This window comes from Ceratotherium simum, chromosome 33 (assembly GCF_057802395.1).
Source record: "Ceratotherium simum simum isolate JZ-2026a chromosome 33, ASM5780239v1, whole genome shotgun sequence".
NCBI lineage: Eukaryota > Metazoa > Chordata > Mammalia > Perissodactyla > Rhinocerotidae > Ceratotherium > Ceratotherium simum.
This window is the reverse complement of record NC_141932.1, coordinates 22,448,294-22,471,496: the sequence shown is the minus strand read 5'-3', so window position 1 is coordinate 22,471,496 and position 23,203 is coordinate 22,448,294. Positions and strand designations below refer to the sequence as shown.

Genomic DNA, 23,203 nt, shown 5'->3' with positions numbered 1-23,203 from the left:
CTTGCGCCGCCGGGTCCTTCAGTCATTCTCGGCCACGTGATCTCGTCGGACAGCTCCCGCCTTGTACTGCATATGCAAATAGGAACCTTTTGGTTGGCCAGTAGGAGAAAGCGCGTTACCAGTTCCGGATTCTCACGCCTCCAAAGCGCTTGCTGTAAAAGGGAAAAGTCGGCGAGGCGTGTGGAATGTGGGGGTGTGGCCTGTCTGGGACTCGCCTTCTTATGAATATTCATAATCCGGGGTGGGGGGGGTGTCTTAACCCTTCGCTAGCCGGGGGCCGGAAGGCGGCCCCTCCCCCCGCGGGCGGGAACAGGATATGAGCATGGGCGGCTGGGGGGAGGGGAAGCCCCAGGCGACCGCCCCCCGCCCCACAGCTGGGACCGGACTCTCCCGCCACCCCATGTGGCGCCACCGCCGCCGCCGGAGCTCCGTGCTACCCATCCCGGAGCCTGAGGGGTCCAGAGTCGCGGACTCCGGCATCCCGAATCTCTGCACCGCGTCCTGAGAGACCCTGAAGCCCAGGCCCCCGCGGCCAGGCTGGAGGACCCCAAACATCCAGGTGCCCAGCGCCCCCTCCTGGAGGAGCCGGGAGTCCAGGACATCAGCCCTGCGCGACCCTGGAGGCCGAGCTTCCTGCCCCCTAGTCTGAAGAACTTATGATCCCAGACCGGACATTCCCTCCAGGGTTCCCAGAAATCCGAGCCCAGGACTCCCGGGGGTTGGAGGAACTTAGGATACGGACTCCGAGCCAGTCTGTTCTGGGCTGAAGCGCCCACTACTTCAAGGGGACCCAGGAATTTGGGACTCCCCGGCGCTCCCGTCTGGAGGTGATTTAATCCTTGCTCCTAGAGTTAGGGGAACTCAGGAATCCGGGCCCCCCACGGCCCCATCTAGAAGACTCAGGAATTTGGGTCCCCGGCACCCCCATCTGAGACTCAAGAGTCGAGGCTCCCAGCATCCCCCATTTAGAGAACCAAGAAATTCGGACCGCTGCACCCCATTCTCTGGGAGACCCCGGATTCTGACTCCCGGAGCCTGAGAGCCCGAAGTTCACGCCCCTGACTTGCAGAGACCCAGGGGTCCCGGCTCGGCGCCTCCCCGGAGACCGTGCTAGAGTCGAATAGGAACCGGGTGGCCTCGGTTCGGGGCTGGAGACTCCCCGGGAGGTGAGGGGGGAGGCGAGGGGCCCCGACGGGCTGGGGGAGGGGGCGGCGCCGCTGCCGCTGAACAATGAGGGGGCGTGCCGGCGGGGGGCGAGCGGAGGCGCCGGCGGGAGTTGGGGGCCGGCGGGGTGTGGGGAGGCGCTGGGGACCCGGGCTGCGGCCGTGGGGGCGGTGGGGGCGGTGAGCGGATCGCGGAGGGACTGGCCGAAGGGAAGTCGAGGGCGCAGGGCCAGTGCCCCAAGTCGCAGCCCTCGGCGGGGGAGGGAGCCGTCTGCAGGACCCTGGCATCCGGTCCCCCAGCCTCCTCCGCCCTCCCCTGGGACCCCGCGGCCTCCCGCCCACGGCTTTTCCCAGCCCTGCCCCTCGGCTTCGGCTCCAGCCAGAGCCCGAACGTTCCCAGGATCCCTGAGCCTCCGGCCCCAGACAGACCAGACTCAGCTTCGCGACTCTTGCTCTCTTGGCTCTTCTTTGTCTCAACCTCTCCATCTTTTTCTGTGTTATCTCGGCTTGATCCTCTCTTTCTGTCACTTTGCCTCTGTCTTCCTAATTGGTTACTCCTCGGGGCCCCTCCCCGGGTTTAGACCACACTCCTAATCCTCAGCGCCCCATCTGGGAGTGTGGGCGGCAGGGAGGCCTATGGGGGCCTGATACCCAAGAGGGGGGTCTCTCTGCAGACGCCGCTGAGCCGCTCAGCCATGCCCGAGGGAGCCCGTGGACTGAGCCTGGCCAAACACAGCCCTAGCCTTGGCGGTGGCCGCAGAGGTGAAGTGTGTGACTGTGCAACTGTGTGTGACACTCGGACAGGTGAGTGTGCAAGGGGGGGAGCGGAGCCTGCTGGGCATTCAGTCTTTCATTCAAGACACTGTGCAGTTCTCTGTGGCTGGCCCAGGGCTGGGCAATGCCAGCAACACAGGGTGACCAAGACAGCGCCAGCCCTGCCTGCCAGAACTCCAGGTCTGGTGGGGGAGACGGACCCATGCACAGATGGTGACAGTCCAGAAGAGAAAGCCCAGGGTAGTGTGGTCAGGGCTGGGATGAAGCCCAGGGAGCTGTGGGAGCCCAGTCTGGGAGGTCAGGGGAGGCCTCCTGGAGGAGGGCGCATTTAAACTGAGAATTCAAAGATTAGGAGGAATGAGTTGGGAAAGGCAAGGAAAAGTATTCCACACTGAGGGAACAGTATGTGCAAAGGCTCAGAGGTCAGAGGAGGATGCTTATTAAAGTAACTGAAAGAAGCTGAGTGTGAATGGAGTGTAAGAAGTGGTGTGGCTGTGGGAAAAGAACAGACTGGAAAGGTCTCTAATGGTCACCTTGCACAGGGCACTGTGGATCTGAGTTTGGACTTCATCTTGAGGGCACAAAGGGGTTAAACTCTTGGGAGTGGCAGGGTCAGAGGGGCAAGTTAATAAAGATCTTCCAGGCTGACACATAGAGGTGGATTAGGAGTAGAGGACCAAAGCCTAGAGAGGACCCTGATGGGAGAGGACAGGACTGGACCAATACAGCGCACTGGGGAGAGGAGAAGGGGGCCCCTGGGAAAGATGTTGACCGGGTGTAGGTGAATGTGGGGCTGAGAGCACTCAGTTGGGGAGACACCTGACCTCCTGCTCTGTCCCCCCAGGAGCTCCCGTGACCCCTGCCATGGCCTCCCCCCGAGGTTCTGGGAGCTCTACATCCCTGAGCACAGTGGGATCCGAGGGGGACCCGGCCCCAGGGCCTGCCCCAGCCTGTTCAGCCTCCAGGCCAGAGCCCCTTCCAGGGCCCCCTATCAGTCTGCATCTGTCACCCGTGGGGACCCCGAGTTCAGCAAAACCCTCGAGGCTGGAGCGTGTGGCCCGTGAGATCGTGGAGACGGAGCGGGCCTACGTCCGGGACCTCCGCAGCATTGTCGAGGTGAGGCTGGCGGGCACCCAAGCACGGTGGGGACCCAGGCCAGCCCCTCCACTCTGTAACCCAGTCATCCCCACAGGACTACCTGGGCCCTCTGCTGGATGGCGGGGTCCTGGGGCTGAGCTCGGAGCAGGTGGGCACGCTGTTTGCCAACATCGAGGACATCTACGAGTTCAGCAGGTCAGGAGCGGGTAGGATAGGCTGGGGTGCTGGCTGGTGGGGTTTGGGGAGGCAGGCTATGTCCTAACCCAACCTTGGAGCCCCGTAGTGCCTTGTCTAGGCTGGTACGTGGAGTCTTGTGACAGTGGGCAGGTATCTTGATGGGGAGCCAGGACCCCGAGTTGTGGAGGAGCCAGGTGGACAGGCACCTGAGGACCTGGCTCAGGTCCAGGTATTCGGACGGTTCCAGGCACTGGGATGGGTCTCAGCGCTGTGTCAGGCCTGGGGTCACGATGGCTCGTGTGGGGCCTGAAGATCATGACGGCCCCAGACAAACAGGATGCTTGGCCACCGGTGAGGAGCATGCTCCAGTCCAGGGATCATGACACCTCTGAGTGTCTTGACGAGATCTTAAGATTACTGCAGGAGATCTGAGAGTCGTCACAAGATCTCGGGGTCACAGCCCTGAGGATCATGACAGCCCTCTCTCTGGGTCGTGACATGAGACCCCCAGGCTCAGAGCAGCTGTGAGAAGATTTCAGGCTGAGGAGCGAGACGTTGTCCAAGGAGAAAGTCTGATCAGGTTGCAGTCTCCCATGTAGCGATCAGAGGACCCTTCCTCTGGACGTGACGTCCCCTTGAGAGGTCCTGGCAGCCACCAAGCCCCCAGCCTCTTGGAGTCCTGCCATGGGGGGACGGGCTGTGGGACAGGGTGGCCCTCACCCTTCCTGTCTCCCCTGTAGCGAGCTCCTGGAGGACCTGGAGGGCAGCAGCAGTGCAGGGGGCATAGCCGAGTGCTTCGTGCAGAGGGTGAGTCGAGGGTGGGGGCTCTCAGTCTGGGCTGGGGCCTGTGTAAGCCGGGAGCAGGCCTGGGCGGGGCTGGAGGACTGGAGGTCTCCCTGACTCCCGTGTCGCCCGCAGAGCGAGGATTTTGACATCTACACGTTGTACTGCATGAACTACCCGAGGTGAGGGGCGAGGAGCCCCTGCCGGCCCCCGGGCCGTGCCCACCACTGATGTGCCAGCCAACCTCCCTCCTCCCCACCCGTCCAGCTCTACCCCTGCCAGACCGCGACAGTAACTGACCTCTCCGTAACCCACCCTGACCCCTGCCAGCCCCCGTCTCTGAGCCCCGGCCCCTCCCAGCCCTCCCACCGGCGCTGCCAGCCCCCTGACCTGTGCTGTGCCCACAGCTCCCTGGCCCTGCTCCGGGAGCTGTCGCTGTCTCCGCCGGCAGCCCTGTGGCTGCAGGAGCGCCAGGCCCAGCTGCAGCACTCGCTGCCCCTGCAGAGTTTCCTGCTGAAGCCCGTTCAGCGCATCCTCAAGTACCACCTGCTCCTGCAGGTCCGCGGTGGCCCTGGGGCTGCTTGGGGAGGGGCGGGGTCCTCCTGTCCATGGACCGCCTGGAGGGTGGATCCAGGACGAGCTGGGCAAGGCCTGGAGAGGCGTCCAGGCCCTAGAGGCTGGGCCAGCACTCGGGGTGGGATCTTGCTGGCAGTGGGGACAGGCACCCACTGATTCCACTTTCTGTCTCTGCCTGTGTCTCTCTACCTTGGGTCTCCATCTCTGCCTCTGCCTTTATGTATTTCCCTGTCTCTTCCCATCTTCATCCTTTCTCCTTCTGTTCCTCGTCCCCTCCTGGCTGCCCCCTGGCTGCCTGGCAGGAGCTAGGGAAGCACTGGGCGGAGGGTCCGGGCGCCGGGGGCCGCGAGACGGTGGAGGAGGCTATCGTGTCCATGACAGCGGTCGCCTGGTACATCAACGACATGAAGCGCAAGCAGGAGCACGCCGCGCGCCTCCAGGTGACCCCAGGGCGGCACGCGGGCCTCCGGGGAGGGTGGTCGGCGCTTCAGAGGCGGCCTCGGAGGGTGGGCTCGGGCAGCACGGCCCGGCGGCTAACCTGCGTCCTGGTGTGTGTGTGCCGCCCACCGGTGGGGTCCCCGCAGGAAGTGCAGCGGCGGCTGGGCGGCTGGACCGGCCCGGAGCTCAGTGCTTTCGGGGAGCTGGTGCTGGAGGGCGCGTTCCGAGGGGGCGGAGGAGGCGGCCCCCGACTCCGAGGGGGCGAGCGGCTGCTCTTTCTCTTCTCGCGGATGCTGCTCGTGGCCAAGCGCCGGGGGCCGGAGTACACCTACAAGGGCCACATCTTCGTGAGTCCGGGGATGGGGGCACGGCCAGAGTGTTACCTGTGAGGTATATTCTATATGCCTGTACTTGTGCACCCACAGGGGTGGCTGGGTGCTGGGTGTGCAAGGAGGGGCAACCCCGCTTAAGACGGCCGCATCTTCTTGAGTCTGAGGATGGGAGCAAGGTTTAATGAGGAGGGGTGAGGCCAGCAGGATGCAGAGGTGAGGGCCTGGAGGGCAAGCATCTTCATGGGGGGAGCACATCTTCTTGATCCAGATGAGGGTGAGGAGGGGCTGGCGAGGGAGAGCAGAGCCCCAGCCTGATGGGGCACATCTTTCTGGCGGGGGGACCCAGACACACACACGGGGCACGTGGCTGAGTCTGAGGGCTCTGAGCGTGCCGCCCCTCTGCCCCCTCACCCAGTGCTGCAACCTGAGCGTGAGCGAGAGTCCTCGGGACCCTCTGGGGTTCAAGGTGTCCGACCTGACCATTCCCAAACACAGGCACCTGCTCCAGGTGAGCACGGGGTGGGGCAGGGCGGGCAGGGTCCCCCCAGCCCCTAGACCTCACCCCTGGCTCCCAACTCCACCCCTCCCCCCAACCCCAGGCCAAGAACCAAGAAGAGAAGAGGCTGTGGATCCACTGTCTCCAGCGCCTCTTCTTTGAGAACCACCCTGCCTCCATCCCGGCCAAGGTACAGCCGGGCGCCCTCAGAGTGCTGGAGAGACCCCCCCTTAGTACTGAAGACCCTGAGTGCGGGGGACTCGCTTAGGACGTGAGAGTTAATTGCAGAGTTAGGCTGCCTGGGTTTGAACCCCGGCTTCTCCACATCCCTGCTTTGTGACTTTGGGCAAGTAACTTAACCTCTCTGGCCTCAGTTTCCTCACCTGGAGGAGTAATACCACTGACCTCACAGGGTTGCGGTGAGAATTAACTGTCATCAGTCATGTCACGTGCCTGCCACATAGCAGCAGCTGTCAATGGGACTCTGACTGGGGTGCTCAGAGATCAGCCTCCTCAACCCTCATCCTTGTCTCTTTCAGGCAAAACAAGTTCTCCTTGAAAACAGCCTGCACTGTGAGTTGGGGCCTTGGGTTGGGAGGATGTGGAAGTAAGAGGAATTACTTTCAAGAAAAAGTAGATTATTAGCCCCCACATCTCTCCCCACAGGTGCTCCTAAAAGTAAGCCTGTCCCAGAGCCCCTGACACCCCCACTTGGATCTCCCCGACCCCGCGATGCTAGAAATTTCACTCCTGGACGAAGGAACACAGGTAAAGGAGATGGAACCATGAGCCCCACCCCTCCACTTCTCCCCTGGGACTCAGGGATTATTCTCCCGGCCCCCTGCTCCCCCAGGAGCCTGGAGCTGGGTGCATAACAGGGTCTGATCTGCCTCTCCCACAGCTCCGTCTCCAGGACCCCCCCCAACCCGCCGTGGCCGCAGACAGTCTGGTGAGCACCCAGCACCTCAAAGTGAACGAGGGGTGGGAGTGGGAGCCGGGCCTCTGACATCACTGTCCTCCCCCCAGAGCCAGTGAAGGACCCTTATGTCATGTTTCAACAGAATGGTAAGTGACTGCCCCAGCCCAGCTTGGTCCATCCCTGTCTGTCTGTCTGTCTCTCCCCATGGGTGCCCAGTGTTCCTCAGGGAGGGGCGATGGGGCAGCTCATCAGTTAGAAGGAGTAACACTTGTTCCTACATCTCACTCCTGTCTCTTCCTCATCTCTGCATCCCCAGCTAAGCCGAGACTCAAGGTAAGAAATATTCTGGGACAGGGGCTGGGGACCTGGGCTCCTGGGGCTGATGGAGGAGGAAGCTTGAGTTCCAGCATCCTGGGTTTGAATGAAAAGGGGCTGGGGGTTGGATTCCTCCATCTGAGGGAGGAAGGGGCTGGGGTACAGACTCCTGCGTCTGGGAGAAGAGGGGGCTGGGGGCGCTCGGCTCTTGCCCTCCATCCTTTCCTTCCTCACAGCATGCTGGCAGTGAGGGGGAGCTCTACCCGCCCTTAGAGCCTCAGCCACCAGTTCCAGCTTCTGGACCCCCTGAGGACCTGGAGGACACTGGACCCCCCACGTTGGACCCGTCTGGGACCTCAATCACTGAAGAAATCCTGGAATTGCTGAACCAAAGAGGCCTCCGGGATCCGGGGGTGAGCCGGGCATCCATCACCGTGTCCTCGGGGCTCTCGGCTTGGGCAGGCACAGACTGGGGGTCAGGGGGCTAACCCACCCTGAGACCTCTGGCCTCTTCCCTGGTGCCCACTATAGCCATCCCCCCACGACATTCCCGAGTTCCCCGGAGACTCCCAGGTGCCGAGCGACAGCGAAAGCCTCACATTCCAAGTCCTGCCCAGCCGGGACTCTTCAGAAGAGGAGGAGGAGGAAGAGCTGGAGATGGGCGAACGGGGACCTTCCCCGCTACACGTCCTAGAAGGGCTCGAAAGTTCCAGTGCGGCTGAGATTCCCGACATTCCCTGCCTTCCCCAAAATCCTGAGGTTCCCAACCTCCCTGAAATTCCCGGCCTCTCTGAAATTCCCATAATTCCCCGCCTTCCCAGTCTCTCTGACATCTCCAGTGTTTTTGAAATGCCCTGCCTTCCAGCCATACCCAGTGTCCCTGACATTCCTCGTCTTCCCGACGCTCCCACCCTTCCCTGTGACTCCTGGCTGCAGGGACCTCTGCGGGAGCCAGCTAAGGCTCTAGCCACCAGGAGAGAACTGTTCCCTGGGAGCAGTTCTGGAAAACTGGGAGAGCCCTCTTCAGGACGCAGGGCAGGCCACGAGAAGGATGAAGAAGGGGTATCATTCCCAGCTTTCCAGCCCCAGGACATCCCCCAAGATCAGAGATTCCCAGATGAGCTGGAATTTCGCTCTTGCTCAGAAATCCGGAGCGCCTGGCGGGCCCTGGAGCAGGGGCAGCTGGCCCGGCCGGGCTTCCCAGAGCCGTTGCTGATCCTAGAAGATTCGGATCTGGGTGGAGGCAGCGGCAGTGGGAAGGCAGCAGCCCCGAGTTCGGAGAGGGCCGCGTCCCGCGTGCGTGAGTTGGCCCGGCTTTACAGCGAGCGGGTCCAGCAGATGCAGCGGGCTGAGACCCGCGCGTCGGCCAACGCCCCCCGCCGCCGGCCGCGGGCTCTGGCGCAGCCGCAGCTGTCCCCCTGCCTGCCCCAAGAGCAGGCCGAGCCAGGTGAGGTCCGGGTATGTGGTCGGCAGAGTGGCCCGCGCTGGGGCATCAGGCCTGACATGCTCCTCTCTTTGCATACAGGGCCTCTGCCTGCCTTTGGACACATGCTGGTATGTGAGCTGGCCTTCCCGCTGACCTGTGCCCAGGAGTCTGTCTCCTTGGGCCCTGCTGCCCGGGTTCAAGCTGCCACACCTTTGTCTAAGCAGGAAAGCTGTCTGGATGGCCAGAGTCTAAATGTTTCAAATTTGCCTGAGCAAAACCGTCTGGGCATCCAGGTTGCAGCTGCTACCCCTTTGCCTGAGCAAGGAGGCCTTGGGAATATCCAGAGTCCAGCCACCACACCTCTACCCAAGCAGGAAGGCCCCCTAAACGTCCAGGTTCCAGCTGTTACAACTCTGCCTGATCAAGAAGGCCCCCAAGAAATTCCAGTTCCAGTGACCACTCCTTTGCCTGAGCACAGAGGCCCCGTGGAGTCACAGGTTCCCTCTACTGCCCCTTTTCCTGAGCAAGGACACCACGTGGACATCCAAGTTCCAACCGCCCCAGCTTTGCCCGAGCAGGGAAGTGGTTCTCATGTCATGGTTTTAGCCACCACTCCTGTGCCCAAGCAAGAAGGCCACCTAGACAGCCAGAGCCCACCCAGCACGCCATTAACTAAGCAAGGAGGTTCCGGGGATGTTCACTGCCCGGCCGCTGCCTGCGACCAAGCTGTCAGCCCTTTGCTTGTGCACGGAAGCAGCCTGGACCATCAGATCCCAGCCGACACCCCACTGCTCTTGCAGCGTGACCGTCCAGACATTCAGGTTCCGGGTTCCTCACCTTCGTCTGCACATGGAGGCCACCTAGACCGTCAGATCCCAGGCAGTGGTGCTCCATCGTCTTTGCCCCAGGACCTCCCGGACATTAAGGTTCCAGCTGCCACACCTTTGCCCCAGCCACAAGGCCTCGCGGATACCCGGATCCAAGCCCTCCCACCTTTGCCCAACCAAGGAGGCCTCCCAGACACGCAGGGTCCAGCTGCTGCATCGTCGCTTCAGGAGCAAAGGCTCACAGACCTCCAGGTGCAAAGGTTGACCCTTTTGTTGGAGCAGAAGAGCTTCACTAACGTTCACGTTCCAGCTGCCACACCTGTGCCTGAGCAAGGAGGCTCTCGGGACATTCAGGGCCTGTTACCCACCCCAGTTCAGACCACCATGGTTTTGTCCAAACCAGGAGGCCACTCGGTCTCTCATGTCACCAGGTCAGAGTCTTCAGACTTGACCCCACCCCATAGTCCCCCACCCCCAACCCGTCAGCTCCTGGGCCCCAACGCAGCTGCCCTCTCAAGGTACCTGGCAGCCTCATACATCAGCCAGAGCCTGGCTCGGCGTCAAGGGCCTGGGGGAGATGCCCCCCTAGCCTCCCGGGGTCCCTGGTCCTCCTCTGCGCCCACATCACGGGCACCTTCACCGCCACCCCAACCCCAACCCCCACCACCCCCCGCCAGGAGGCTCAGCTATGCCACCACGGTCAACATCCATGTCGGGGGCGGCGGGCGGCTGCGGCCAGCCAAGGCCCAGGTCAGGTTGAACCACCCTGCCCTCTTGGCCCCCACACAGGAATCTGTGGCCCTTCGCAGGGCCCAGGGGGCTCCTGATGCCCCTTTCCACATGTGAGCCAGGATGTCAGGCTTCTTGAAAAGCAAAGACTTCAGCCAGATGCTACAGATGCTCAGAACTTCACCCAGAAGTCCAGACACTGAACACAGGTCTAAAGATTGCTGCAGCTTTCCAGCTCCTGGGAAATGGTCCTTATTACTTACCTTGATTAACTCACCAGGGATCGGGAAGGGGATGTCATTAATATTTTGTTAATTAATATTATGAAATTATGTATCTTTTCCTATTCTGGAAGCATTGGGGGATCACAGAAGACAATGAATGGGAAGGTCTGACAGCATGAATCAGTGGTTCTGAAGATTTGGGGAATCTCAAACTCCTTTGAGAATTACTAGAAACTGGACCCATTGCAATTTGATTGTATGATTTCAGAGAGTTTATGAACCCCCTGATGCCCATCCAGGAAAGCCAGGTTAAGAAGCTTTGTTCCAAAGAGACCCCTAGAAATTAATTCCCTTAGCAATTCATCCAGTTCACGTGTTCCACCACCATCCATTCATCTCATCCACTCAGCCATCTCTATGTTGATCCATCCGGCTGTCTCTCCATCTCTCTCCCCCTCTCTGTCCATCTATTTATCCATCTTCCAACCCATTATCCTACCCACATGCCTTGCTTCATTCAACCATCTCTATCCTATTCATCCATCTGGCCATTATCCTACCCCCCATCTAGCATCCATTCCTCCATGAATCCAGTCATCCATTATTCCACCTGTACATCTCCATCCAACCCTCTCTATTCATCCATCTGTCCCTCCATATTTCCATCTTTCCATTCATCCAAACGTCTCACTCACTCAGCCATCTCATCCATCAAGCCAGCCAGCCGTCTAATCATCTACCGCCATCCAGCCAACCATTGAAATATCCATCCATCACTCCTTAATTGAATTCTGGGTGTCAGTCCTGCGAAACTTCAGAGACAATTCCATGCTAACACCAGAGCAGATCAGGTTTGGGATTCTGGGAACAGTCCGTCCCACATCTGCCTGATTTCTCTTGGCAACCACTCCCCACCCTCATGAATGTTCTAATTCTTGTGCCCACCCACCCACATCAGATCCCTTTCCTGCTCTCTAGTTTGGGACCTCTACAGTGCCTCAGTGTGCCCCCACCTCCCCCCCAAAAAAGTTCGGGTCTTGGGGCTGGCCAGGTGGCATAGTGGTCAAGTTCACATGCTCTGCTTCGGCGGCACAGGGTTCATGGGTTCAGATCACAGATGCGGACATACCACTTGTCAAGCCATGCTGTGGCAGCGTCCCATATACAAAAGTAGAGGAACATGGGCACAGATGTTAGCTCAGGGACAATCTTCCTCAGCAAAAAGAGGAGGATTGGCAACGGATGTTAGCTCAGGGACAATCTTCCTCAGCAAAAAAAAAAAAAAAAAAAATTCAGGTTGTAGAGACATTGGCTTTTATATTAGGATCATTCTGCCCCCTCCCAGCAGTGGTATGCCCAGTGAGAAGCATAATTTAAGCAGTTTCTTTCATAATACTAGCTTCTTTCATTGGACACAATCCCTTCTGCTTTAGCACATTATCTTATTTGATCTTCCCTGGAATTCTGAGGCACCAGTGTCACGGCTGAGTTCAAGTCCAGGCTGTTCTAGTTCCATGGTGTGTAACCCCTGTGCGCCTGGGTTTTCTCATCTGGACAGCAAGGACAACAGTACCTGCCTCGTAGGATCATGGTAAGGATTCTGTGAGTGTACCCTCACTTCCCAGTGTGGTAGAGCCTCTGACTCGGACTCACCAGGGCGTTGTTCAAATCACAGGTCCCCCAGGACCACGTCCCACCATGGAATCAGAGCCTCCAGGCTCCTGCCTAGGAATCTAAAGTTTTAACAGTCAGCTATCGACAGCAGAAAAAGCGGAGATTTATTGAATACTAACTGCATACCATGGGCATTCGTCACTTTATATGAGCTCATTCGCGGAGTCCTCACAACATCCGTAAAAGGCAAGAGGATGGTTTTGAATCCCCACTTTAGAGATGAGGAAACTGAGGCACAGAGAGGATAAGGGACTTGCTTAGTCACACAGCTAGGAAGGGGCAGAGCTGGGACTCACATGCACAGAGCCTGGCCTGAGTCCATACTCTTTACTTGTCAAGTGCCTCTCCTGTGCCAGCCACTGCCCTTGCCATGGGGGCACACAGGAAACACCTCCTGGCCCGTGTGAGGCCTGCAGCCTGGGGCTCCAAGGGCCCTAGGTGATGATCGCTGGCTGAGGAACAAGGCCTGGCTCAATCAATGTTAGCTGCCGCTCGCCTTCAGTTCTTTCCTGAATGGTTACGGTGCCACACACCAGGGCCTGGCCTGCTCCACTGCAGCCTCCCCAGCGTCAGCGCTGAGGCTGGCCCTCCCCTCCTCTGCCCCAGCTGCACATTCCCAGCCACCCCCAGCTGCACATTCCCAGCTGAAGGAAAGTTCCCAGCCTGGCCTGGGCTCCCAGCAGCGCCGGAATTCCCGGTATTTGAGGAGGCGGCAGGGAGGGAGAAGGGGGCAGGCTACTCAAAGGCCTGGGGCAGGGAAGGAGAGGTGAGCCCCCTCCGTCTCTCCAGATATGTCCCAGCTGTGCCTCTGGGAGGGAGCCAGCAGCCTTAACAAGGGGGTCTCCGGCCCGTGTGGGAAAACCACGGGCACTGGGCTTGCCGCTGCCCCTCCTCCCGGTTCCCCGCCCTGAATTCCACTCCCCCCGCCTGCCCAACTCCTACCTCTGCTTCACCGCCCCAGCTCCGCCGCCTCCTCAGGAATAGCCCCCTTGCTACTCGAGCCTGCCTGTTGTAAGCCGTCTTCTTTACAGCTACAGCGGAGTCGGGCTCAGAAGGGGTAAGGGCGGTTGCCCGCTGCCTTCCTTGGGATACTGCTGCCCCCTTTGGGATGTTTAGGTTAATGCCAGCCAGACCCAGGTAACCCAAGTGAACTCCAGCTTGGAGGCAGAGCTGTGTGAGCAGCAGTTCCTTTGCCATGAGGCTGCTTCTCTCAACTGCTGACAAGACACCTGCCACTCACCCACCGCACAGGGATGTTGTGAAGGTGTGTCCAACAGCGCTCAGCCCGGCACCCAGCTGAGCTCAATCCACCACTGTCCTCGTCTAAGAAGCACTTTATTGTATGTATTCCCTGTTTATCAGTGCGTCCCCCAGAACCTCCCCTGATGATGGCATGTTCTCTCATCTGTGCAGCCCAGCTTGGGGGCCACACATGGCTACCGTACTGGACAGGGAAGAAATATACAACAGCAGCAACTAGACAGCAAGCCTCAAGTTCCTTCTTTTATGCAGAAAATTTGCGGAGGCGGCCCGGTGGTGTAGTGGTCAAGTTTGTGCACTCCACTTTGGCAGCCCGAGGTTTGCAGGCTCTGATCCTTGGTGCAGACCTACACACGACTCATCAAGCCATGCCGTGGCAGCGTCCCACATAAAAAGTAGAGGAAGACTGGCACAGATGTTCGCTCACGGCCAATCTTCCTCACCAAAAAAAAAAAAAAAAAATTGTGAAACTTTCCCCTCAGTCAACTTTCAAGTGCAGTGTGATGTTCTCACCAGTACCCAAAGCAGGGGGAGCAGTGTGGGACTCCAGTGGAGGGCAGACAGCTGAGGTACCCAGTTGGCTGCACAGGCTGGTATGGAAGCAGAGATGCCCTTTCCACCCCAATGAAGCTTACTAGCTTCCTATAAAAATGGGGGGAAAACTGCGGGCAACTTAATCCAACAAGCAACACTTTACTTCCCTATATATATACCAGCACTCTCCCACAGAACTTTAACGATAGCAATGTTCTCTCATCTGTGTAGTCCAACGGTAGCAACCGAGAGCCCACCATACACTGGCTTTTATTACACGGCAGGCACAACAGATGAAAAAGTCCTCAGACGCATGTTTTGAGCCCCAAAAGGACAGTTAACACATTGAGTTTAACTGGGACCTCCTTTAAGGAGGTGATGGGGTGGCCCTTCCCCAGGAGGTGGTGTTGGCATCCTGAAGGATGAAGCCAGTCGAGGGAAATCCCACCCCCTGTGGGGGTTACGAGCCCTTCCCCCCCAGATCTCAATCCTGTCTACACTATACGCTGGCATTAAGAAGAATTCCTTTCTCAATTCTGGCACAGCCCTTAGTCGCTGACTTCAAACTCCACCCAGGCACTTTCTCCTCGCTTTCCTCGTATTAGAGATCACCGATCTTACAAATATCCCCTGCTCGTCTCTCACATGCCATTAAAACAACAGCAAAGGGCCCGCCCTGTGGCTTAGCGGTTAAGCGTGCACGCGCTCCGCTACTGGCAGCCCAGGTTCGGATCCCGGGCGTGCACCGACGCACCGCTTCTCCGGCCATGCTGGGGCCGCATCCCAAATATAGCAACTAGAAGAATGTGCAACTATGACATACAACTATCTACTGGGGCTTTGGGGGAAAAAAAAAAAAGGAGGAAGATTGGCAATAGATGTTAGCTCAGAGCTGATCTTCCTCACAAAAAAAATTAAAAAAAATAAATAAATAAAACAGCAGCAAAGGGACTCAAAACAAAGACAAGCTCACAAGGACACCCGACACAACCAGTGGCCTAGGACCACGCCCACTTCAGCTCCACCTGCACAATGGATTCCACCAGAGGTGCAGGGAGACTGAGACCAGACCTGCTCCCACCTGCTGCTCCTACCCATTCACACTAACCCCAGAGTGGTGGCTTCTGGAAAGGCTTAAAATCCAGACGGGCTGGGGGAGTTTCTCGCATTCCTTTTAGTCAAAGACCCACCACAGAAGACCACAGCACAGTCCTTAGAACCTTACATCCCACAACCAGTTTATTATAAAGGTGAACCCCGATCCTCCAGATGAGCTTATCGGTAGGATTTCTGGTAGCGGGCACGGGCACCAGGACCTCCAAACTTTTTGGATTCGCAGCGACGGGGATCAGCTACCAGCAGGGTCCGGTCATACTGGATGAGGATGTCTTTGATCTCCTTCTTGGAAGCCTCATCCACATCTGGGGATGAGAGGAAGGGTGGCGATTTAGATGACCATGGAAGCATCCTCCTACTGTCTAGGACTAAATGCCAAAGCTGGTCCTCGACTTGCCCCACCCACCCACCCACCCGACAGAGGACCCACTCTTACTCACATTTCTGGTAATAGGCCACCAGGGCTTTGGAGATGGACTGGCGGATTGCTGTGACAAAGACACACACAAAAAAGGGCACATCACCTTTGAGAAGGCCCAAGAGGAGGGCCTTGCTCTCAGAGCCCCCTCCCACCCATGTGCCCAGTTCCTGGGACTCACCGTAAATCTGGGCCACGTGACCCCCACCCTTCACCCGGACTCGGATGTCCACGCCGGCAAATCGCTCCTTGCCCAGAAGCAGAACAGGTTCCAGTAGCTAAAGGAACACGGGGCATGACAGGATTTTGGGTCATAAGCTGGACAGCTGAGCCACCTCACTCAGCATTCCTCTTTATTTCTCTCCAAATAGCTTCTGCCACCCCTGGCCTCAAAGTACGAGTGGAAGTACGAGTGGAAGAGGGTTGGGCTGTCACTGTGAGGCCCTCCACACAGCCAGGAAAGCAGGGAGGATTTGAAAACAGATGAGAGATTAGGGAAGTAACCTGAGCTGGGTTCCCTTCTGTTTGCGTCCCTCTCTGGACCTCACATTCCCCATCTCTAAAACTGGTTCTCAGAATGCTGGCACCTTAGCTCAACAGTAAGGAAAACCTTTGCAGCCACTAAAGTTGCCTTAAACAGTAAAAAACCACTCCTGTGCTATGTCAGGGACCTTTTTCTGGGTTCCCCTCCTGAGCTCTCCACCCGGTCTTTCAGCCTCAGATTTCCAGAGAAACTACTACATTACAACCTCTGCCATGCTCTTTCCTTGCCAGCTCTAGATCTTTTGCATGTGCCTGGACACTTTTGTTTTACCTACTTTAGGTTCCTTCCCACGAGAAGCCTGCCCTGACCCTTACACCCAGGTTTGGGCCAGAAGCCTTCTCTGGGCTTCCCGATCCCAGGCCTGACTACTTGGGAGCAGTGTCTGGTATTGCGTCAAGTCCATTTCCCCTGTTGGACTGGGAGCTCTCTCAGGGCAGGACCTGGGGCCATCTGGGTCATTGCTGTGACCACACTCAACACAAGCTAAAGCCATCAAATAAACTGACAACCAACAACACTAAGCCATGACACTCAGTATCTGCTATACAAAGGAATCTCAGCCACTATGTTATCAGATCCTAACTAACCCTGCAACGTTGATGCTATTCTCCGCATTTAAAAGTAATAGACTTCACGGGGATGTAATGTACAGCATAAAGAATACAACCAATAATATTGTAATAATTCTGTATGATGACAGACAACTAGACTTAGCATTATTATCAATTCGTAATGCATAAAAATATCAAATCGCTATGCTGTACAACTGAAACTAATGTCATATATCAATTATACTTTACTAAACACTAAGAAAAACAAAGTAATAGACTTTAAGACAGAAATGAACGCATTCTAATATATGCACCTAATTTATCCTCACAATACCTCTTCAAAATAGAAATTATACCCATTTTACAGACAAGAAACCCAAGGCAGAGAAGTGAAGTTACTTGCTTCAAGTAGCATAGCAAGATGTAGAAATCAGACTCCAGTCTCTTTCCATCCTGAGCAAAAGAAACTGAGACCGAGAGAGGGAAAAAACCCCTTTCACAGCCAAGCACAAAAGCCTCAAATTTTGTTCCTGTTCTTTTAACACTTATTGAATACCTACAACGTCCAGACCCCACTTTAGGCACAAGGTTTTGAGGAACAAAACACTGACGCCTGTCCTCAGGGAGCCTATACTCTAGGAGGAAAAAAGAGGCAGTGAATTGTAAACATGACACACGTCCTCCATGAGCTTAGTGCAAGAAATCAGGCCCCATAAACTCTGGCAACCCCCTTGCCATCTGGTCCCCAGTTGAGTGGGCTTCCAAATATCCCAGTTTTCAAAGCAGCCCTTAATCTTCAAGACTCACGTTTTCACTCTCCCAACTCAAGCTTTACCACATCTTGTGAACCCCAAAAACCCAGCTCGATCGCCAAATACCCCGTTTTTCTGTCCTCAACTTAGCTTCCAAACATCCCATTGCTGATACGAAACTCTTCACTTTCCAAGACCCACGAACCTCAGGAACCCACTTACTTCAACATCCCCGTCTCCAGAGCCCTCCACTCAACACCAACACCCGTCCCCCATCCCGAACCTTGTACTGCAGCGTGCGCGGCTCGATCATCTCCAGCGGCCGCCCGTTCACCTTGATGAGGCCGTTGCCCCGTTTGCAATGCGCCACGGCTGTGGCCGTCTTCTGTGGAAAGCGAGGGAGAGACAGCGGACCACGTGAGCTCCGGTCCCCTACTCCCACGTCGACCCCAGACCCCTCCCCATCGGCCTCTCCCAGACCCCGGCCTCCCCCGACCCCTCCCCTCGGGCTCCCGTCCCACCTTGCGTCCGAAGACCTGCACGGACTGCAGAGGCCCCTTGGACGGCATGACTGCGGGCGTAGACGAGACCTCCTCACCGCGCGGCGCCGCGACCGGAAAAGGAAATCTCACAGCCGCCCCAGCCGCTTTTCAGGGTCTGCGCAGGCGCCGTGAGCGCTGCGTCGCGACGGGAGGGAGCTTTACGGCCCCTGTTGTAGCCAGGGGGCGGGGCTTCGGATTGGCGGCGGGAAGGCGGGTCCCAGGAGCGGAGGGGGCGGGACCTACGAGGTGGAAGGGGCGGGGCCTGAAGGGTGTCGGGCGGAGACCGAGAAGAAGGGTGAGGACAGGCTGTTATTTACATCCTCGGCCCTCATTGGTTCCCGCGCTTCTCGTTGGCATAGCGGCTCTTTAATAAGCTCCCTCCGCCCCTCTCTTAATCGAGTCTCACCCTCCGCTAGCGGGGTCTCTTTTTCCCTCTCACCATCTGCAGTCTTCCTCCTGGCTAGACTCCCTCCTCCCAGGATCCTCTTCCATCAGAATCTTCCCTTCAGAACCCACAACAAGAAATCAGGCAGAATTTCCAGATTCAGGATTCAGAATCCTCTTGCCCTCTAGAACCCACCTCCTTCCTGAGTCCTCTCCCAGAATCCTTTTCCTCTTAGAGCCGCCATCCCCAGAATCTACCTTTCACCAGGATTTCCTTACTTTTAGAGTCTCCTCCTCCCAGAATCCTCTCAGAAGTGCACCCCCCCAAAATCCCCCTCTTCAGAGCCCTCACCCTAGACTCTCTTTCCTTGAATCTCTCTCCACTCAAGGGCCCTCTTTCCCCGCAATGGGTTACCCCCAGAATCTTCCCCTCCTCAGGACCCACTACCCCTAGAATCCCCCTTGGTCGTAATCTCCCTTTTCTCTCAATTCGCCTTTCCCAGAACTGGCCCCCTAGAATCCCCTTTCGCAAAATCTTCCTCCCTTTCAGAGCCCTCTCCCTCAAAAGCTACCTTTCCCAAGAATTTCTTTTCCTTCAGAGCCTCCTCTCCTCTGCAACTCCCTCCCCTGGAATTTGCCTCCCCTAGAATCCCCCACTCCTTAGAGACCCTCCCTCCAGATTCCACTTCTTCAGGGTCCCTACCCTAGAGCCCCTCTTTCTCCAGAATCCCCCAAATAATCTCTTCACTCTCCCCCAAACTCCCTCCTCTTCAGGCCCCTCCCTACAGAATTCTCCATCCCCAGCCCCCCCCCACCCCGTCTGAGGAACCTCGGGAATGGGTTGGACCCCGCTTTCCCCTACTCAGGATGCTCCCCTCCCAGCCAAGAGGCTCCTCTCTCAGGGCTGCAGAGAGCCCGGAGTTGCCTCAGTTTCTCTGGCAGCACTGGGTCTGGGGTCCAAGGTTCAAAAAGGTGTGGTGGCTCACCTCCTGCCTGGAGGGTGGAGACGGGGTAGAGGTTGGTGGGCAGGTCGGGCTAGAAGGAGGATCCTCCAGCCCAGAGTCCAGCTCCAAAAGGGTGAGAGAGAGGGGGGAGGGGGAGGGGGAAGGAGGAAGGGAGCACCCAGAGGCTGACTTGGAGGGACAGACAGACAGATACACAGCACAGGAGAGAGACAGGCACACATGGAGGAGAAAGGAAGATGGAACAGATGGTGAAGAGGAGAAAGAAAATAGACACCAGGTCAGTCAGAGATGGACCCAGAAAATACAAGTGACAGATTCAGAGGCAGAGAGGCCAACTCTCAGAGAAAGACGACAGACAGGTACAGGGCAGCATGGAGATTTTGAGACACTTGAGACAGAAATAGAAGTAGAAAAGAGAGCAGAGCCCCCCCCCCCTTGTACCTGCAGACACGGATGAGGCCCAGCACAGGCATTTTCCAATGAGAAGACAGGCCACAGAATGCACACACTCACACACTCTGTACTGCCTTACAGGCCTGTTTGGGGGACAGGGGAGGCTTCCAAACTCTCCAGTCTTTCTGGGCTGATCCTCACACCCTTACTAAATCTTGTATCTTCCCTGGGGAGGAAGGGGGTCAGGGAGCCCTCTGACTCCCTCCCTCCCCACTCTAGCATCACCATGTTCTCTGGCATTTTGGAGAACATTCCCTGAGTGTCTGTGGATTGAGTGGAGCTGGAACTGGGGGGTTCATGGACAGGGGCACTTCCCTTCATCCACTACAGTCTTCCAACTTGCTCCATCTCTCTGTACCTCTTGCTTCCAGGACGCTGGCCCAGGACCAGAGAAAGCCTGGGGATGGGCAGGGTGTCCATATGGCCTCTCTGGACCATCCTCCTGCTGATGTGGCCTTTGGGGGGCCTAGGACCACCCCTCTGCCCTCGGGAGCCTTTCTACTTCCTCGTTGCCCTCATGAAGATGCTGGTGAGGAAGGGGGAGCGGGGAGCCAGCAGATACAGCAGGGAGAGGGTGGGGTGGGGGACATGTTTGAGGAGGGGTCAGGCTCTCCCCCTCCAAGATCTGATTCTCCTCCCTACCCCAAAATTGTAGGGAAACAAAAATGATGGCACTCTCTACACCCCAGATGATTTCTCGGTGAGTATTTCATTAGCTCCTTACTGAAGTTGGAAGTTTAGAGAATCCACTAGGCTTGAAACACACATATGTTGGGGGCTGGTGTTCTGGCAGTACAGCCCCTGACCCAGCCTCCAGTCCTGACAAATATATTTTGTGCCCTGCTGTTTCCAACACCTAGAACAGTGACTGGCTCGTAATAACAGCAAATGATGATGATGGTGATTATAGCTACACTTAAATAGCACTTGCTCTGTGCCAGGTACTGGTCTAAACACTTTAAGTATATTAGCTTACTTACTCTTCACACTGACCCTATGAGGTAGACAGGGCCACCGTGTATGGATGTGAAGGTTGTACACTGCACAAGGATCCCACATGTACAATATTCACATCCTAGACATATTTGTCAATTTCTGGCAGATGACAGTAAATTATCTTGTTCTAACAAAATCAGCTCTTAGAAGTGCTTTAAGGGGCCGGCCCGGTGGTGCAAGCGGTTAGGCGCGCGCGCTGTGCTGCAGTGACCCAGGGTTTGCCGGTTTGGATCCCAGGCGCGCACCGATGCACCGCTTGTCAGGGCATGCTGTGGCGGCATCCCGTATAAAGTAGAGGAAGATGGGCACAGATGTTAGCCCAGGGCCAGTCTTCCTCAGTAAAAAAGAGGAGGATTGGCATCGGATGTTAGCTCAGGGCTGGTCTTCCTCACAAAAAAAAAAAAAAAGGAATAACTTAAAAAAGTGCTTTAAAGGAGTGTCTTTTTCTAATTTACACAGGTACAGTACAAGCTAACGTCAGCCCTAAAGGTAGGGAGTATTCAGAGCTCCATTTTACAGATGAGGAAACTGAGGCCTAAAGAGGTGAAGGGGCTTGTCCCAGGCCACAAGTTAGAAACTCTGGCGGTGGGGAGTGGGGATCAGGCCCTTGCCCACCAGATCACTCTGTCCCCCTAGGTGTGTCCTGCGGAGACTCTAGGCTGCTTCCGGCTGGAGCTGTCTGTGATAGGGTTGGAGGAGGGCCCATCTGTGGGGACTGCTGTGTTCCGGCTACAGCGTCTGCTGGATGCCCTGGGGTCCCGGCTGTGGGGGACTGGCCAGGGCCCTTGCCCACCCTGCGAAGGACATCCCCAGAGACCTGTCCCTCTCTTTCTGGCCAAACTCTTGGAGTTATTACAGGGGGCTTGTGCTCGGCGCCTGCCCTCAACATGAGCTTGGAGGACACAGGCTCCCTGGTGCTCCTGGAGAGGCTGGGTAGAGAGAGGGAGAGACTTGGTCTCCAGCCCTACCTGCCAAACCCTAAGCCCTCTCCTTCTAGGACAGATGATGCCCCCCTGGAGCCCGAGGAGCCAAGGGGAAGAGGAGAGAAGGAAGAAAATAAGGTGAGATCCAAAGCCTGAAGTCTCTGACCTCCTGGGGCAGGGGGGGTTGGATAAATTGGCACCCACCTGTCTCTATTTTCCCTCTCTTTCAGATACTCCCTTCTCTCTCCTCTTCCAGGAAGGAACAGAGCATTGCACAGGTGTCTCCTAACCTCATCCCCACCACTTGAGGACAGGGCGAGTCTTGTGGCTCACATCCCTCGCTGCAAATAATTACCACCTGGAGAACTTTCACGTGATACTGATGGTCAGGCCCCCACTCAGAGAATTTGATAACTGGTCTCTGGTGGATCCTGAACATCTATATTTTTAAAGTCAACTTTATTGAGGTATAATTTACATACAGTAAAAGCCATCGGTTTTAAGTGTACATTTCAATGAGTTCTGACAAACATATACGCATTGCCACATTTCCATCAAAAATTCCACAATTCCCCCAAGCATTCCCTCATGCCCCTTCCCAGTCTCCGCCTCTAGTCCTAGACACCCGCTAATCTGCTGTCTGTAATAGATTAGTTTTGCTTCCTCCAGAGTTTCATATGAATGGAATCATACGGTACATATCCTAGTGTCTGGCTTCTTTCACTCAGCGTGGTTTTTTGAGGTTCATTCATGCGTGTACCAGTAGTCTGTTACTCTTCGGTTGTATGGATGTACCCCAACTTGTGTCTGCATTCTCCTCATGGTGGACATTGGGTTGTTTCCAGTTTGCGGCCATTATGCCTCTCTCTCATCTTATCTTCTCAAGTGTTCTTCTGTGGTGCCAGGGTTGAGAGTTGAGAACCACTGAGACATCAAAGAAGAACTTTCTATGGGGGCACTATTACCCTTCCCTCTCTTTTCTGGAGTAAATGTCTTTCTGGAGCAGTGTCATAATAGGCATTTGATATGTGGAATCTTATTTTAAAGAGCTGCTGTTTAAAGGAACCAAGCTTATGGAAGGGGACACGTCTCTATGGAGTGCTCAGCCCCTCCCCAGTCTGTCTTGGATTCAATTTAGGATTGTTGATCCCGGAGTGTGTGCTTATGCAGAGATGCACCTGGGGTATATTTACCCCCCGGTAGCTGTCTTGTGAGCCTGCTGCCGACCCAACCGCAACATACCCCTGTAACTAACTAGGTGCATATTAAATGTCTGTAAATGGAATCCAGGTGTCTCAGTGCTTATGCGAGAAATTTTAGCAGTGTGTTGTAAAAGCTTCTGATTTTTTTTTTCCTTCATCAGGTTAATTTTTCATCTCTCTTCCTCTTGCCTGATCCTCTTTGGCACCTCTCTGACAAATAATTACTAATACATAAATCCACATTTAAATCAACTTAGACTGTAAAGGAAAATAAGGGCTTTGGGGTCACCCAGACTTGGAGAGGAGTCATGGGTCTGCCGCTTTCCAGTTTATTTTTCAGAGGTTCGGTTTCCTCGGTTGCAGCATGGGGGTACTTCCCTCCTAGGAATGCTTTAGAGGGTCCGTGAGATAAAGTCTGATTGGTTTGCTAATTTATTATTATTATTTGCTAATTCCCTGCCCGCTCACGGCTTGGCACATGGCGTTAGTGATCTGGACTAAACTCAAGCACGAATTCCTGGCTGGAGAAGGCCGGGTGCGAGCGGGGAATAACGCTGCGCGCGTTGACCCTCTCAAGATGTCGGCTCCACGCCCTGCATTGAGACAGCTCTG

General features: G+C 56.3%; 3 protein-coding genes across 3 annotated transcripts; 2 read left to right on the top strand and 1 right to left on the bottom strand.

Annotated features, from left to right (window-relative positions):
* The first annotated feature begins 323 nt into the window (after positions 1–323).
* PLEKHG2 (pleckstrin homology and RhoGEF domain containing G2) lies at positions 324–10,385 on the top strand. Its single transcript, XM_087421765.1, has 19 exons — positions 324–1,166; positions 1,838–1,967; positions 2,782–3,053; positions 3,130–3,230; positions 3,953–4,019; positions 4,131–4,177; positions 4,403–4,553; positions 4,874–5,011; positions 5,156–5,356; positions 5,757–5,849; positions 5,941–6,027; positions 6,377–6,410; positions 6,504–6,605; positions 6,739–6,786; positions 6,864–6,902; positions 7,073–7,089; positions 7,308–7,484; positions 7,603–8,518; positions 8,597–10,385. The coding sequence occupies exons 2-19, from the start codon at positions 1,859–1,861 to the stop codon at positions 10,168–10,170; spliced, it is 4,173 nt and encodes a 1,390-aa protein (XP_087277891.1). The 5' UTR covers positions 324–1,166; positions 1,838–1,858; the 3' UTR covers positions 10,171–10,385.
* Positions 10,386–14,962: 4,577 nt separating this feature from the next.
* Positions 14,963–17,771, bottom strand: RPS16 (ribosomal protein S16). The gene is made up of 5 exons (XM_004441521.3): positions 17,648–17,771; positions 17,410–17,511; positions 15,461–15,557; positions 15,302–15,349; positions 14,963–15,166 (listed from the first exon to the last, which is right to left on the bottom strand). Exons 1-5 carry the CDS (start codon positions 17,693–17,695, stop codon positions 15,021–15,023), a joined length of 441 nt encoding a protein of 146 aa, XP_004441578.1. The 5' UTR covers positions 17,696–17,771; the 3' UTR covers positions 14,963–15,020.
* Positions 17,772–19,858: 2,087 nt separating this feature from the next.
* Positions 19,859–21,892, top strand: LOC106803717 (uncharacterized). The gene is made up of 4 exons (XM_014796086.2): positions 19,859–19,999; positions 20,126–20,170; positions 21,103–21,527; positions 21,620–21,892. Exons 1-3 carry the CDS (start codon positions 19,874–19,876, stop codon positions 21,355–21,357), a joined length of 426 nt encoding a protein of 141 aa, XP_014651572.2. The 5' UTR covers positions 19,859–19,873; the 3' UTR covers positions 21,358–21,527; positions 21,620–21,892.
* The last annotated feature ends 1,311 nt before the right edge of the window (positions 21,893–23,203 follow it).

What these genes read in the sequence shown, in the direction of transcription:
- PLEKHG2 (XM_087421765.1), top strand. Translation starts at nt 1,859, where the DNA reads ATGCCCGAGGGAGCCCGTGGACTGAGCCTGGCCAAACACAGCCCTAGC. An exon ending in ACCTCCGCAGCATTGTCGAG is followed by an intron (nt 3,054 to 3,129) that starts GTGAGGCTGGCG and finishes TCATCCCCACAG; the next exon opens with GACTACCTGGGCCCTCTGCT. An exon ending in CCTACAAGGGCCACATCTTC is followed by an intron (nt 5,357 to 5,756) that starts GTGAGTCCGGGG and finishes CCCCTCACCCAG; the next exon opens with TGCTGCAACCTGAGCGTGAG.
- RPS16 (XM_004441521.3), bottom strand. Translation starts at nt 17,695, where the DNA reads ATGCCGTCCAAGGGGCCTCTGCAGTCCGTGCAGGTCTTCGGACGCAAG. An exon ending in TGCAGGTCTTCGGACGCAAG is followed by an intron (nt 17,512 to 17,647) that starts GTGGGACGGGAG and finishes CGCTTTCCACAG; the next exon opens with AAGACGGCCACAGCCGTGGC. An exon ending in TCACGTGGCCCAGATTTACG is followed by an intron (nt 15,350 to 15,460) that starts GTGAGTCCCAGG and finishes TCTTTGTCACAG; the next exon opens with CAATCCGCCAGTCCATCTCC.
- LOC106803717 (XM_014796086.2), top strand. Translation starts at nt 19,874, where the DNA reads ATGGGCAGGGTGTCCATATGGCCTCTCTGGACCATCCTCCTGCTGATG. An exon ending in TTGCCCTCATGAAGATGCTG is followed by an intron (nt 20,000 to 20,125) that starts GTGAGGAAGGGG and finishes CCAAAATTGTAG; the next exon opens with GGAAACAAAAATGATGGCAC. An exon ending in ACACCCCAGATGATTTCTCG is followed by an intron (nt 20,171 to 21,102) that starts GTGAGTATTTCA and finishes CTGTCCCCCTAG; the next exon opens with GTGTGTCCTGCGGAGACTCT.